At 41.5% G+C, this 16,659-nt stretch overlaps 1 protein-coding gene across 4 annotated transcripts in view; it reads left to right on the top strand.

The window, feature by feature from the left end:
* The first annotated feature begins 251 nt into the window (after nt 1-251).
* The window catches only part of LOC149319245 (E3 SUMO-protein ligase RanBP2-like), a 52,032-nt gene continuing 35,624 nt past the window's right edge, over nt 252-16,659 (top strand). For all 4 annotated transcript variants that reach the window (XM_089511358.1, XM_089511359.1, XM_089511357.1 and 1 more), the window contains exons 1-9: nt 252-475; nt 5,889-5,956; nt 7,492-7,603; nt 8,629-8,781; nt 9,364-9,594; nt 11,506-11,651; nt 12,528-12,720; nt 14,291-14,381; nt 16,400-16,609. In XM_089511358.1, the coding sequence (XP_089367484.1) occupies nt 401-475; nt 5,889-5,956; nt 7,492-7,603; nt 8,629-8,781; nt 9,364-9,594; nt 11,506-11,651; nt 12,528-12,720; nt 14,291-14,381; nt 16,400-16,609 (1,279 nt within the window). In that variant the 5' untranslated portion in view covers nt 252-400. The remainder of the gene's footprint in view (nt 476-5,888; nt 5,957-7,491; nt 7,604-8,628; nt 8,782-9,363; nt 9,595-11,505; nt 11,652-12,527; nt 12,721-14,290; nt 14,382-16,399; nt 16,610-16,659) is intronic.

Here is a 16,659-nt window from a genome sequence, read left to right as displayed (position 1 = left end):
ATATATATAGAGAGAGAGAGAGAGAGAGAGAGAAATGGGAGATATATATATATATATATATAAGGGGACTAGAGATTGTGAGTCATAAGGATCGTGCAAGTGATGAATGTTGCCTGAGGGAGGCCTAATTACTGCTATGGCATTAGAGTACATGAATGTGAAACTGAAGGGAACGCCCCTCCCCTCTCTATGATCATAAAAGAGCGCGTCACTTCCTGGCCCCCAGCGTCACTTCCGTCGCGAAGGCGTCGACGTCACCGCTCTGCGAGAAGCGCACCTCCTCGGGGCTCCGGCTCGGCTGAGCTGCCGCTCTCCTCCTCCTCCTCCTCCCCTTCGGAGCCTAAGGGGCGACAGTGCGGCCCTTCCTGGCCGGGGGGGGGGGCTCCTGGGCGTCCCCATCATGATGAGGCGCAACCGGGCGGAAGTGGATCGCTACGTGTCCTCCTTGCAGGCCTCGGCCCCTTCTCCCAGAGAGGCGAGTCAGGGAGGGAGGGAGAGGGAGAATGGGGGGTAGGGGGCGTCCCTTATTCCTTCGGGAGTTCAAAGGCGGGCGGTGATTGGTCGGTTTGGAAGTTCGCTCCTCCAACCCACGTCCTGGGTGGTCTCTGTCGGCACGCGCCGTCGGGCGCCGTTAACGCTGGGCTTCCACTGTGTGACGTCACTTTGGCTCCTGCCTGCTGCTTCCCAAACCCTGCTTGTAATGGGCATTGCCCATGCGACCCTAAGGCTGCAGGAGCAAGCTGTGGGTACATTATGGTTTTATATGTCTGTGTCTGTGTGATATATACACACACACACACATATATATATTCTTAGTAGTATTTTCCAAACAATTTAATACATTTTATTAAAACAGCTGTTCTTGTTGCGTGCCCTCAAGTCCTTTTTTTTTACTTATGGTGATCCTAAAGTGAACCTGTATGTATGTATACATACATATATATATATATATATATATATGGATCTAGGAGCCCAAGTAGACTCCCAAGTTGAACATGAGTGAACAGTGTGACGCGGCAGCTAAAAAGGCCAATGCGATTTTAGGCTGCATCAATAGAAGTATAGTGTCTAGATCAAGAGAAGTAATAGTGCCACTCTATTCTGCTTTGGTCAGGCCCCACCTAGAATATTGTGTCCAGTTCTGGGTGCCACAATTCAGAAAGGACACTGAGAAATTGGAGCCATGTGTCCAAAGGAGGACGACTAAAATGGTGAAGGGCCTGGAAACCATGCCCTATGAGGAAAGCGAACCCTGTGGTCTACAGAGTCGCAGCCCAACCCCATCTTTAATCACACAGGGCTACACAACTGAGGATCGTGGTTTTTTTTAAATGCTGCTTTGGTAGGGATTTTGGTGTTCTCAATCCAAAACTAATTGCCTCAGATTTGCTCCAACACATACAGCTCTTCCACCAACAACTTGCTTTCACATTTCTGTGGTGTAATATGTTGCTGACTGAAAGGATCTTGCAAAGCGTAAGAAAGGGGTCAAAGCCTCCTAGTAGACTTTCAAAGCAGTTCAGTTTGCTGGTCAGAAACGCAAGCATCTGTTCAAAAGCGCAGACAGGAGTCATAATGGAACATCAGCACCACGCTAATTGATAACAATACCAAAGTTGTGAAAGAACTGTGTGTTGTTCAGATTTAGTACCCAGAAATAAAATACATTATACGCAGCTATAATATTGAAAACAGTGTTTTGTTCTAGTTTTTGCAGGTGTGTGTTATTGCTCATTAGAAACACTTCTGTCCCACCTTTCCACCAACAAGCTTCAGGTGGTGTACATACCTCCCCACATGCACGCTTTATCCTCACAGCAACCCTGTGAAGTAGGTCAGGCTGGAGGAATGGGGGATGCCCAGCTCCAAGACACCCAGTGAGTTTCGTGCCCTGGGGAGAGGAGGACCAAATGAGTGGTAGATGTTGGATGTGAACTCCCATAACCCCCAGGCAGCATGACTCTTGGGCAGGGATTCTGGGAGCTGAGGCTCAAAGCACCTGGAGCCTCCTTGACTGAGAACAGATGCTGCACTCTACTGGGTCTTGACTGTTAAAGAACAAAGCAATCTTGGGGTGTTAAGTTTGCAGTCTTAGGTCTTGAATTCATTGGGATTTGCCTCTGAATAGGTGACACTGTATTCTTCTCTCCCCCTTGGCTGGGGTTAGGGGCACAGGACTCCCCTGAATGTGGAAAAAACATAAATAACAAAAACACTGTTTTTCCCTGAGAGGAGACCTCTCTAGGGATCTCTAGGTCTGCTAGTACAACTCTGTGGTCAACATCCGCCAGACACTGACTATGGAATTGCTCTGGAGGAGCTACAAATGCCTAGTGGAGTGTTCTCCCTAGGAATCTCCAAGTCCTTCAGTGCGACTTTTGATTAAGGTTGACCATAGAGTTGCATTGGAGAGTCCTAGAGAGAACATAGTAATAAAATCCGTGAATAATCAAAGCCGCAAAAGTCAGAGCTGCAGATGTGGAGGGACAAGTGTATAGAATTGTGCTGTAAGAATATAAATGAAAACCCTATGAAGTGGTGCTTTTTCCATCCTTGTATCATTGAGGAGGAAGAATGAGTACCCTGTGCAAATTCTGCCTCTTTAATTCTTACAAGCACAACATCGCTTCCCTGGGCTCTCCTTGACAACCAATAGACTTGCTGCTGTTTCTGCCTGTATTTTCTATCCATCTGGATGTAAATCAGCTTATGGTCTTTTCTTGTTTGGAGCCACACCCACTTTCCCCTGCATTTTACAAAGAGTGGTGTGTCATAATAAAAACATATTAATTATTATCATTAGCCAGGATCAAGCCAGGATTTAAAAAAAAAAGATTGGAATACCACTGTTGGAACTACAGTTCTGCAGGTGGGTCATGGGGAAACAAGCACATCAGCCAGTACTTATTGCCAATGGAAGGCCACAGTGTAATGACTGGGGCCATTACAGCCACACTGGCACAATGACATATTTAAATGCTGCTCTAGTAATAAGGATGTTGAGAAGCTGGAGCAGGTCCAAAGGAGGGGGACCAAAATGGTGAACGGTCTGGAAATGATGCCTCATGAGGAGAGACTTAGGGAGCTGGGTATGTTTAGCCTGGAGAAGAGACGGTTAAGAGGTGGTATGATAGCCCTGCTTAAACATTTAAAGGGAAGTCATAGTGAAGGTAAGAGCTGTTCAACAGTAGAACACTCTCCCTTGGTTCGTAGCGGAGTCTCCTCCTTTGGAGGTTTTTAAGCAGAGGCTGGATGGCCATTTGTCAGGAGTGCTTTGATTCTGTGTTCCTGTTTGGCAGAATGGGGATTGTCCTTGGGGTCTCTTCCATCTCTGTGATTCTGTGTTGTAAAATGGAAGCATCTGAAACACTAATGAAAGACTACTGGAGGGTGGAAAGCAACATATTTTCTCCGCGTTCTTACATATAGCTGGACTATACTGTACATCCAACAGTGGAATATCTCAGAATGCAATAGTGGCAATTTCTCACTGTGAACATAAATAATTAATTACTGTACATATTCAACTATAAGGCAGCCTCATGTATAAGTTGAGGGCACAGAAGTTTAGCCCTGCAATGCCTAATAGTTTTATGGTAAATCATCATTTTATTTATTTATTTATTTATTTTCTGCCACTCCACTGTATCCTTTGAATGTCTTTCTGTTTATTTTGTTCTACCATCCCTGGTGGCCCCAGATGTGTTATTTCAGCCACTGTGGGTGGGAATTGCAAAGAAGCAGACTAACTGCTTAGAATTATTTTTCCATTGGACATTCCAGGTTTCCTCAGTTATCATCATAGTCTGACAGTCTGTGTCATTTCTGTCCACTAGAGAGGGGTATTATTATTGTGATCACGAGGTACATTTTTTAAACTCTCAACCCAAGTTGTTCTGTTGACATCTGCCTTTCAGTTCCTGTGTTAACTTTTTAAACACTTCTGTTAAAACAACAGCAATCCTACAACTACTCCAAGGCATGCAACATAGGTTGCTTTTTCCTTCCAAATGTTATGAACCTTGTCCGTGTGTAGATATTTGTGCATTTGTTACCGTGGGCACCAGTTGTCTGTTCTTAATCAGTCTTCAATGCTTTTCCCAAACTTGTTTCATTAGAATTGCTTGATAGTTTAAAAGTGAAATAAATGTATAGTGTTTGAAAAGTTTCTGTCCTGAAATTCCCTGGAGATTTTTCCTTCCTGAACTCTCTCTACTTCGACAAGGACCGGAATAGGAAAAAGCAGTAGCTTTATTTAAGTTTCACTTTTGATTCTGGTTATTAGCAGTTGTGATTTATGTGCTGACAGGGATTAGAGAAGAATCCCTATTCTGATTGTAGCAAATGTTCTATTTTGTTGAGACTGTTTTTTTTAAAGGTTTTTATTGTACATATTAATCCTCATTGTTCTAAGTAAAAGAAAAGAAACAGTAACTAGATCTTCAGATTTAGCAGAAGGTAAGAAAGACTTGAGAGCCAATGTGGTGTAGTGCTCTGAGCAGCGGACTATGCTCTGGAGACCCATTCAGGCACTGAAACCCGTTGGGTAATTTTTGGCAAGTCACAGTCTCTCAGCTTCAGAGGAAGGCAAGACAAACCCCCTTTGAATGAATTCTGCCAAGATAACCCCCTGATATGTTTGCTTTAGGGTTGCCATAAATCAGAAATTACTTGAAGGCACACAGCAACAGCAACACCAAGAAAATTGCTCGCTTGCTACTTTTCCATGCACATACAGTCAGGCCTTTCACGTGTGCTTATTGTCAGTCAACATGAGTTGAAAACAACTTGAAGGCACACAACAAAAAAGGAACTATAGTAAAAGTTCTAGTCATATATATTAGACCACATCATGTGAATATGTGAAACAGACATTTATAGCCAGCAATTCCTCAGAATGCCTTACTGTAAATCATAAAATTGTTACATGTGGCAACGATTGAATGTGACACTTTGTTTTGCAATCATGAAATAATAAATATCCACTGGTTTTGTAACCATTTTAACTGAAATTAATTTGAGACATCAATTGTGTACTTTAAAAAACTAGACTTAAGTATGATGCTGACATGTGTTATATATCGATATAATTCTAAGTCTGACTATGCAAAATAATAGAGCTAATGGGATGGGATTAGTACATTGCATTTATATGAGATCTGTGGTCTAATTGTCATAAAAGAGTTAAAATGAGATACTGTATTTGTGACATCTTTAATTCAGTGAAAGCAATGGGTGCTCCTGGACTTCCCAAAGCGGGTTGAAATGATGGGCAAATATGGCTGTGGTTGTACAATGTATGGGTCAGTGAAAATTCTTCACCCTGGAACATTCATTGACTCAGACCTTCGTTGGTGAGGGAAGAGTTTCCTGAGGCACCTGAAGGGTGGTTTCTTGAAGTTACTAGTTCACATCTCACTCATTCCAATCTTCCCTAAGTGTCCTTAAATAGCCACTCTACCAGCCTTGAGACACTTGTCTCCCTCCATCCCTGTCTTGATCGATTTTATTGTGCTGTTGTAAGATAAATATATACTGTAGAGTTGTAGAATGATAAGAGTGCTTGTGAACATAAGGTATTTGCATGGCAGAAATGGTTGTTAGTAAGAACAAGGGTCAGTAGCTTTAAAACTGTTGACATCTGGAATAGTTTGAATTATTCCTTTCTGAAGTGAAAAGAACAGTGATTCCCCAAACTGTGCCTTTTAAGAGATTTTGGACTTCAACTCCCAGAAGCCTCAGCCATGTTGGTCAAGTCCAAAATCCCTTAATGAACACAGTTTACAGACATTGCTCTAGAATATGGAAGTGTTGAAATCTGTCCCATCATAAGTTCCAAACAATTTGTTAGCAATTTTAAAACAACACACACATTTATCTCTTCTCAGAAATCCATGAAAGGATTCTTTTTCGCCAAGCTGTACTATGAAGCAAAGGAATATGAACTTGCTAAAAGGTAATAGATCTCTCTGTTTTTAGTCCAAAAGATGTTTATGCTGTGCTTCTTAATGGCTCCTTTTCAGATTTTGAAAACCTTTTATTGATAAGATCTCTGGCTTCCAGTTTTATATGTGGCAAAAAGTATGTTTATAGGGACTCAGGAATTTTTTCATACAAGTTTTATGTAGTACAGTTGGGCCTTAGTATCCTCGAGTTATCCATTCTGCTGCACGCTCTGCCAATACCCAAATTGGCAGATGCTCAAGTCCGCATTGTTCGCATGTGGCCGCACCACCATTGTAAACAATGGCACTTTAGCTAAATGGCAGGCCAAGGGAGACGGGGGGAAGAAGGCTGCTTCTGAGTCAGCCAGTGGGATCCTAGCACTGGCCTCAGGCTCCAACCGCCTTCCCTCTTTCACTTCCTCCGCTGCCGCCACTTTTACCTCAATGTGGACTTGCCATCCATAGATGCTTCAAGCTGCGGATGGCAAATCCACAGATACTGACAGTAGACTATGCAGAAATAATGCATAGGGTTTTAACCTTTGTTGGATGGGATTACACTTCCCTTGAAATCACAGATTCACACCTTGTGTGTGTTCCTGGACTCAGATCTGAGCTTGGATTTCAGGTTTCAGTGATGGTCAGAAGTGTCTTTGCACAGCCAAAACTAGTGCACTAGCTATGCCTTTCCTTGAGAGATCAAATGTAGTGAGACAGATCTGACATAGCCTTAATTCTATCCCATTTGAATTACTGTAGCACATTATTTGGGACTGCCTTTGAAAACTGTTCAGGAACTTCAGTGGGTCCAAGATGCTGCAGCCAGGTTGCTGACTGGTTGTAGGGATCATATAACCCCCTTGCTAAAACAGTACTGGCTACCTATCTGTTTCCAGGCATAATTCAGGGTGCTGGTTATGATCTTTAAAGCCCTACATAGCTTGAGTCCAGACTATTTATAAAACCTTATCTTCCTATATGATCTGCAAGGGATGGCTTTCTCTTGGTCTCACCACTATCCCAGACCCATTGGCCTGTAAGATGCAAGAGTCAGCCACCTTGGTGGCTTGTCCCAAGTGAACACTATTTCATATTCTATGATTCCCCAGGAGGTCCAATTGTCCCCCTCCCCACTGTCTTTCTGACATCAGGTAAAGACCCTTTTATTTAGGAAAGCTTTTGGTTTTTAGTGGATGTAGCAGATAAAAAGTCTTTTAATACTGTTTTAATTTGGTTGGAATGTTGTTTATAACTCGTTCTTTTAAAAAAATATAAATTTAGATTAATCACGTTTTTACATGTTTCATATTAAAAGTTTTTTAATTGTATTCTGCCTTTAAAATCTTGTACAACGCCTTAGATCCCAAGTTGGAGAAAGGCAGGATTTAAATTAATAAATAGTGTTGGGTATTCTTTAACACTGAATAGTGTGTTTTGAATTTATAAACAACATACATATAACTTGGGACACATGATGCTCTTTAGTGAGAACTGTCACCAGTCTTTAATTGCTGTCATGTTAACTTGCTATGCTGTTTTTGCAAAGGTACATATCTACATACCTTGCTGTTCAAGAAAGAGATCCCAAGGCACACAAATTCTTGGGACAACTCTATGAAGCTGAAGATAACATAGAGAAAGCTGTAGGCTGTTACAAGGTGAGAAAAGACTGACAGTATTCTTTGTGTACATGGCTGCTAGATGTTGTGATTGAAATTCTTACTTGAATATATTCAGTATTTATTTTTCCCAAAGATTTGGCAAAATCATTTGCTAAGTTTTGTAATAATTAACAAGTCACTTAGCCAGTATGTTAGCTTACCTCGCTAAATGGATCATTATCTGACTAGATTTCTTTCCTATTTATGTAAAGTACATGAGCAAAAGAGGAACATTTTAACTGAGTTCTGGTACGATCCAGCTGGTGCTCTCAAACAACAGGAAATAAGAAGGGGTGATTCCCCATGGAGCTTTTAACTCTTCTATCATAGACCTCTGTTCTGTTAGCCTTATAATGCTAAATGTATTTTGTGGCTATCATTTGTCCAAGTTACTGAATCTTATGCAGGTTATGGTCTGAATTTCAAGCAACCTGTTATTTTGCACAAACCAGCACACTTCCTTTTCATCTCATACTTCTTCTGAGCTCTAGCAGCTTTGTCTGATCCTTTTTTTCCCCCTTAGGCCAGCAACCATTCCAGTTTGTCAGTATCTGGTCAAATAAAAGTCATGACTAGTACTTGTCATCCTGTTTTTCAAATAGGATCATATTGATCCATTCAGATTCACTGAACCAAAGTGCTTATCCAAAAATAGGCTAGAACCTTGAGGTAATGCTGCTAAGACGCCTGAAAGTGGAGGGGGGGGAGAGTCAAGGTATTGCTACAGAATTTCCTGAGGTTAAAAAAATCTGGCGGGAAAATGGCAAAGAGCCCCCTGGGACACTGCTGGTAAAATTACAAGGAGTGGGAAAATAGATCCAGCATGCCCTGTTCAAGGACTAGGTAGATAACCAGATAGCACTGGGTACACTTCTAGTTACAATGCAACATTAAAATATTCATAAATATTTAAGCTTCCATAACTTGGGTTTATGATTACAGTTTTCTGTATTGCAGAATTCTGTCATGCAGAAACTCAGAATTAAACTGGATATATTTCTTCTCTTTAATTGGGGTTTTAGCGCTCAGTGGAGTTGAACCCAACACAGAAAGATCTTATATTAAAAATTGCTGAACTACTATGCAATAATGACATTACTGATGGAAGAGCAAAATACTGGGTTGAGAGAGCAGCCAAGGTGTTTCCTGGAAGTCCTTTAGTTTTCCGCCTGAAGGTAAACTTTCCTTTACATTTGAGTAGTGTGACAGTGTGCACAGTGTTTGAACACAGTTGTATTTAAAATACTTTGTTATCCATTACTTTGTAATTTAGTGTTGTTCGCTTAGAGAACAGCATGTTGCTTTTTGATTCTTAATTTGATTAGGCTTTAGTGGGTAAATAACAGCCATTGGTTGTTACATGGAATTACACCTTACATAGACTTGGCAGCATCAAAAGTTAAATATGGCAGTAGTACAGCAGGAGTAATTTTATTAGTCTTCTTTATTCTGAGGCTTTTCTTCTGAGAAATGGATACCTTAGAGCATGTAATAATTCCTTCCATAATTTGAAATCTGTAATCAAAATAAAAAACTGAGGGACTAAATACATGTATCGGTAATTTTTATGTTCTTAACTTGAGATTCGACTTAGTTTCAAACTAACTTACTCATACACTGCTATTTCTTAAAAGGGGGTGGGTGGGTGATGTTATCCATTTTTGATGTTAAAACTACATGCGCGTGCACATATGTTTGCATGCACATTATTTTCAACATGTCTTATATCCTTATCTTGTCTTATATCTTCACCGTAGGAGCGTCTATTGGATTGCAAAAGTGAAGATGGATGGAATCAGCTTTTTGATTTGATCCAGTCAGAACTGCATGCCAGACCAGATGATGTATACGTTAATATCAGATTAGTGAAATTGTATTTGTCAAACAAAAGACTTAGAGATGCTGTGACACATTGTCAAGAAGCAGAGAAGAAAATTTCCTTGAAGTCAAGCTTGGAATGGTGCTCGTGTGTTGTACAGACACTTAAGGTTTATGTGGCTGTATTTTCTTCTGTGTGTGTTGTAAAACATTCCCTTTGGAGAGTATTATAGTGTGCATCGTTTAAATAACTAAACTCTGTGTAACCTTCTTCATTGTAACAGGCCATTTACATGGTAAAGAGCATGGTTGAAGCAAGCAATTAAAGGCCCCATACAGACATGCCAAAATAAAGTTGCTTCGGGTGACTTTGGAGATATGCTGTTTACATGATGCATGTATCCTAAGAATCCGGAGGCTGTGCCAAAGCCACACTCCAGTCAAAGGACTGGAGTATGGCTTTGCCGCAGCTTCTGGAATCTTAGGACGCATTCATCATTTAAACAGCATACCTTCAAAGTAACCCAAAGCAGCTTGATTTTGACCTGTCTGTAAGGGACCAATGAAAGGATTGTGGCCTCATGGGGCCACATTTTCCTTCTAGTAGACTGAAGGAAGAGTAGAGCTTTTCTTCTATGTACAGAAGGTATCTTCAGCTCATAGAAAGTCTGTTTCATACCTTGTGAAAGCAGGTTGTACAGAAGAATCTGAAAGGTGTCCAGAGAAGGGCAACCAAAATAATCAAAGGCCTGGAAACCAAGCCTTATGAGAAACAACTTAGGTAACTCGGTGTGTTTCATTTGGACACGAAATGACATGATAGCTGTTTTAAATATCTGAAGGGATATTATGTAGAAAATGGCGCAACCTTGTTTTCTGCTGTTCCAGAGACTACAACAAGAACCAGTGGATTCAAATTAAAAGGAAATAGATTCCACCTAAATGTTGGGATGATTTATTTTTTTACTGTAAAAGCTGTACAACAGTCAAATAGGTCGACTAGGGCCCAAAATAGATGATCAGGAAAGAGCAGCTTCTGGCCACTTTGGGGGTGGGGTGTGCAGATGGCACATGCCCCCAGAGTGGCTGGAAGCTGCATGGAAAGCACACCTGGATGGGAAAAGCCGGGACTAAAAGGAGCGGGGAAAGTCAGCCCTTTGCTAGTGGCCTGTTCAGGACCACGGCGGTGACCCAGATCAGGACTAGGCCATGTAGTCACTATGGTCCTGCACTGATCAGAGGCAACCAGGTCTGGAGCAACCTCGGGCTGCTCCAAGCTACCAGTCTGCAGGCCCCTAAAAGGTCTATTATAGAGGTCTTTAAACAGAGAATGTTTTATTTTTTGTTAGATACCTTTAAACATTGGTTGGATGGACACTGTAGGAATGCTTTTAGTTATGTATTTTTGTATGTCAAGTGGTAAGACCAGATAGCTCTTGTAGTCACTTTATTTATGATTCCATTATTCTAAACTGAGACAAAATGGAAAGAGTTGCTTCTGTGTTTTCAGCTTCAAGCATAAGCAGATTCATCAGAACTATCCATCAGTTCTTGTGCAAGTATTTGTGGAACATAATTTGCTTTTCTTCTTCATTTACTTTGCTAGTGGTAAAGCATTACCCCAATGATCTGGAATATGAATGCAGCTGTTATGAAAGTATATTTGTTAAGGCCCCCATGCACTATGTTGATTTAGTGCAGTAAATAGGTATAATGCATTAAGTATGTAGTAGTAGTAGACTTTGTTCTGGCAGTTGCCCTACACTTTTATGTGGTATAGGATGGGTGTGAGGGAGAACTAACTTTCCTGTTCCTGGAAAATTCCTGACTTTTTCCCCTTTTGGAGTCTACTGAAATGATGGTATTCTGACTTCCAAAAGACAGTGTTAAATATCTCTGCCTTGTAACTCCCCATAATATTGTGCAGAATAAGATTTTCACTTTAGTTATAGACTACTGAATTTCAGTAGAAAATAAGTTTATGAAATGGGATCTCACCTTGCATAATGGATATACTGGTGATTTGATGGCCAAAGCTTACCAGTTTCACGAAAGAATAACTTTTGAATGATTTCCTGCAGGAATATCTGGAATGTGCACAGGAGTCTGAATCTGATAAAAGTAATTGGAGAAAGATACATCGTGATCTTTTGTTGGCTTACTCCAATCTGGTTGTAATGACACTTTCAAACAGAGGTGTAGAGGAAAGCAGAGAATCCCTTGAAAGGTACCTTCATTTTGCATAACAAACTTATAAATTGGGATGGCCAGCTCCCGAGGGTTGGGGACAAGATTGACCTTACAAATGCCCAAAATGCACTTCAGAAATAATCCAGTATGAGACTGCTTTAATTGCTCTGGCTCAGTACTAGGGAATCTGGGAATTGTAGTTTCTTGTGACACCAGAGCTCTCTGACCGAAAAGGCTAAATGTCACACAAAGCTACACTTCCTGGAATACCCTAGCATTGAGCCAGGACAGTTAAAGTGGTCTCAAACTGGATTACTTCTGCAGTGTGTTTTGGACCAAGGTCACGGCCATAAGCTCCACAGTTTTAAAGTTTTTTTTTAAATGATATTGACTAAAAAGGCACCTACACCTTGTAGTTGGGATGAGAGCAATTTTGCCATGTTTCTAAGTCTCCCTAGGTTTAACTCGTGGAAGGGTCCATAAACATCTTGAAATTGCCCCAGGCGATGCAGACATTTTTACTTTACATTTTTGCGGTTTAATTTTACATTTTTTTTTAAAAAAAATGCTTTTTTTGCATAATATTTTTGTGGCTATTATTCATCCTCTGGTGCATCGTAAATGGCTTCAGGGCCACCTTATCCCTATCCTTGCTCTAAATGATGGCCATTTTGGCACTGTTTTCATGTTATGGCTGTATCAAAGCCCCTTGGGTCAGCTGGAATTTTAAAAATTGCATTTTTCTTTGCACATTTGAAGTTCTCTGCACTGAAGAATAGCAAAGAAAAGTAAGAGACAAAAGAGTAAAGAGACAAATGAAAAGATTTTATTTTCATAGATGCACGTTTGCTAGTTTTGTAGCAGTAAGATCTGGGCCCTGAATCTGTTTATTACATGCATTCATCTATTGTAGTTTTGATCATGCTCTTCATTCAGTGAAGCCACATGCAGCCGGAAATGATGAACTTTCTATAACTTTCCTGGAGATGAAAGGCCACTTCTATATGCATGCTGGAACGCTGCTCTTGAAAATGGCCCAGCAAAGCGAGATGTTATGGAGGGCCATTTCTGAATTGGCTGCTTTGTGTTACCTTCTAGCTTTTCAGGTAAGCTTTATTCAGGTAACATGCTTTTCATTTATTTACATGACTTGTGTTGTAGAAAACAGTGTTTTTAAAATGAACAGAGCAGCAGTGGACAAGTTCAGAGGTTGGGGGTGGCCACACTGGGGCTTCTTGAATCTACTGCAGGCTACCTGCAGTAGCTCCTGCTTCTACCCTGCCCCAGTGGGAAAAACCTGCACAACTTTGCTTTCATAAAGAATGTACAAGAAGCACACAGCTTCTGCTCAAGGCAACTCATGCTTCTGGGAGCAGTTTAGCTTGGAAACAAAGCAGTACTTCAATTGTTCCTTATTTTAAAAGCAGATAATAGCTCCCCACCACCACCACCAAAGCAAATTCACTGGCAAGGGAACACAAAGATTGGGTGCTTACCCCTATGGTAACAAATATTTCTGTATGGATGTGAAACTTAGGTGGGATACAGACCGCCACTTTGGGGCGGCCTGCAGGCGCTGCAATCCCCGCCCAGATCGGGGACTGAGCAGCCACAGTGGCAGCCCCGGAGGCCCCGATCTGACGCTTTTCCAGGCCTCAGGGAAGCAGCAAGATGCCGCTTCCCCCCGTCCTGGAAAGGGGTGTCTTAGGGGCTTCATGCCCCAGGACACCCCAGGGAGCCGCTGCCAGGAGAGAAAGGGTCCACTTGGCCCCTTTCCCTCCCGGCTTCGTTCCTGCAGCCGTTTGGTGGCTGCAGGAATGAGGTGCTCCCAGGAAGGAGCTCTGTTTTGGAGCTCCTTCTGGCGCCACTGAAAGGGCGCCAGAAGCGCCCTGCAGCGGCGTGAGCACAGCACGTCGTTTGGCTGTGGTGCGGTCGTGACATCATAATGGCGGCACCTGTGTATACAGGGCGCCGCCATTATGGCACGGCAGGTATGTGCTAGGGTTGTGGAGCGTCTGTAAAGGACGCCCCGAGGCAACCCTAGCACGTCACGACTGCACCCCATAGGGCCCGTATGTAAAGCGCCTTAGATTGCTGTTTCCTACTTTCTAATAGAACATTTACAACTTGTTATGCATGTTAACTAATCTTGTATATACAAACAAAAGGAGAAAAATGTATGAAATCGAGGTGTTACTTGCTGTCTGGAAATAATGTTATATAGTCTGGCCATGCCACTTGTTGTGCTTTACAGACAGGCAGAGTTCATATTCATACCAATCTCCCCCATTTGCTCCACCATTTACTTTGTTGCAGGAATAGTGTGCATTATGGCTGCTTGCTCTATGCAACCAGTTAGTTCCTGTTTTGTCATATTACCAAATGATTGTACCTTGTGCCACTATTGCAATGCTAGGAACTTGCAAGTGTGGCCTCAGGATGCTTTTACTGAGATCTTGCCAGATTCTGTTATCCTTATATCAATCAGGATCTCAAGCACCTCTTTAAAAAATGCCACTGGTGCCAGTTTGAATAGAAACCTACTCTTGTAAGTAAAAAGGTAGAATGTATGACTTGATTATCCAAGCCCTCAAAATAATTTTGTTCTTAACTTTAGTACTGCTGTTTTATCTTCACTGAAGAGATGATTTCTCATGCTTACCTATTTCCTACCAGGTTCCAAGACCAAAATCAAAACTAATAAAAGGAGATCAAGCTGAACAAGAAAAGTTGGAAATATTAGCCTGTGACCGACTAAGCCAATCTGGTAAAGAAAATAAATATAGTAATTCTTTACAAAATAAAATTTTTAGCATTTAATAAGTATATCCAAGTAATGGATAATGTCACTGAGTTGAAATAGTAACAAAACCAATGTTAATTCTAAGGATTCTAGGGATTTGAAAGCAGATAAAAAACTGGGAATACTACCACAACTTCTTCCATAATCCCCTGAGCTACAACAGATCACATTTCGTTTACTACATCTTCAGACCTACAGTTTCCTCTCCTTTGTTCCATAAATTTTTAAAGTTAAGACCAAAACTCTCTGAACTCAAGTTCTGTAGTGCAGTAAGTTCTATAACACATGTTTTTACAGTCCAGATTTGCAGTAACATGGTTAAGTAATAGATGAACACTATTCACAGAATGCAAACTTTTAAATTGGCTATTGCACATTCCCTTCTTGAGCATTCAAACCTGGCAGATTGGTGCTTCTCAGCATCTAGGCTCCACCACACCTAGACCCAAAAGTACATGAAAGCCCCCCCACTACTCCATCTTAACTGCTACCACCCTTGCTTTGGAGGGAGAGAAGGAGAGGCAGGCACAGTTCCACCAAGACTAGCCCCAGAAGAAGGTTGAAAGCCCTCCCTCCATCTTGGAGGAAGAGAAGGAATGGCAGGCCTAGTTCTGTCATGCCTAGCCCCAGTGATAGATGAAGGGCCCTCCCTCCATTCCAACTGCACTGCCCTAGCCTTGGAAGGAAAGAAGAACTGGAAGTATCTGTTCTACTTGATTCCCTTCCCCACTGTCATTCTCTTCTCCTCTTATGTCACGTCTTTTTAGATTGTAAGCCTGGGGACAGGGAACTGTCTAATTAACAATTTGTAAGCCACTCTGAGAGCCTTTGTGGCAGAAGAGTGAGGTATAAATAGGTATAAATAGGTATAAAAAGGAGCCCTGGTGGCGCAGTGGGTAAATGCCTGTACTGCAGCCATTCACTCAAAACCACAAGGTTGCGAGTTCAAGACCAGCAAAAGGGCCCAAGCTCGACTCAGGCTTGTATCCTTCCGAGGTCGCTAAAATGAGTACCCAGACTGTTGGGGGCAAATTAGCTTACTTGCTAATTAGCTTACTTGCTGTTCACCGCTATGATCCTTGGAATAGCGGTATATAAATAAAAAACAAAAAAAATGAATGAATAAATAATAATCTCAGCTGTTTAGCAGCAACCCCACTTCCCCTCATCTTAGTATTTCAGTTCATCAGCCACGTAGGCTTGAAAAGGTGTTCAGCAATGCTTTGTAACTTTGGCTACGGGGGTTGGGGATAAGAATAGGACAGAAAGACTTGACCAAAAGCCAACCTATTTCTCTCAGCTGCCAGAACACCATTTCCAGTACCTACAGTTACCAAGAAGAAAGAACCATTGCCAGCTTGCCACTTCTTCCCACAACCCACCCCCTCTTTCTGTTCTACTCCTCCTCTTCCCCCCACAACTCTAGTCACCATCCACCACACACCTTTTCTTGAGATCATCCTGCTGAAAGGTTGCCTCCCAGAAATTCCACTTCACTCCACCATCTCATCCTTTCCTTCTTGCCCATTTCACCCACATTTGTGCCAAAACACCAACTCCTGCAATGTGGAGAGGTGTAGCTATAAATAAAAAGATAGATAGATGGATGATGCAGCTTCATTGCTGCTACTGTTGCTGCTCCTGGGAGCCTAAGCCTAGCAAGTGTTGTGTGTCTTTACAGTAGCAATTAAGGAGGCAGTGGCAGCAAACAAATATGCAAATAGCCTAAGTCCTGGCCAATTTTATTTTATTTTCACCAGATTAAAATTTGTAGTAAATTACATATATATTTCAGACCCTATTTCCTATATGTCATGTTAGTTTAGACTGCAAATTACTATAATGCAGGCTTTTTAGGACACAACTATCAAATTGTAGCAGAACTTAGTGTTCTACTGGTTGACAAGATTTAATCTCAGTGCTGCTGGCATTATACATGCTAGGTTTAAACTGTTATTACCATGTGTCTTTTCCCTTTACAGGACATATGCTATTAAATCTGAGCTATGGCAAGCCAGACTTCTTCAAGGAGATTGTTGAATCATTTGCAAACAAGAGTGGCCAGTCAGCTTTATTTGATGCATTATTTGGGAATGGTTCTTCTCGAGAAAACTCATTCCTTGGCACTGATGATATCAGAAATGTTAGTGTACAAGGACCAGAATATATAGAACTAACTAGATACGATATTGGTAAGAAATTTGAGTTGAGTAGTGAATATGTGCATATGTGTTGTATAAAG

The sequence above is a fragment of the Sceloporus occidentalis genome, unplaced genomic scaffold (genome assembly GCF_023333645.1).
Source record: "Sceloporus occidentalis isolate IW3139 unplaced genomic scaffold, rSceOcc1.0.p SCAF_2, whole genome shotgun sequence".
Lineage (NCBI taxonomy): Eukaryota > Metazoa > Chordata > Lepidosauria > Squamata > Phrynosomatidae > Sceloporus > Sceloporus occidentalis.
The sequence above is the reverse complement of the archived record's forward strand: the minus strand, read 5'-3'. Positions and strand labels throughout refer to the sequence as shown.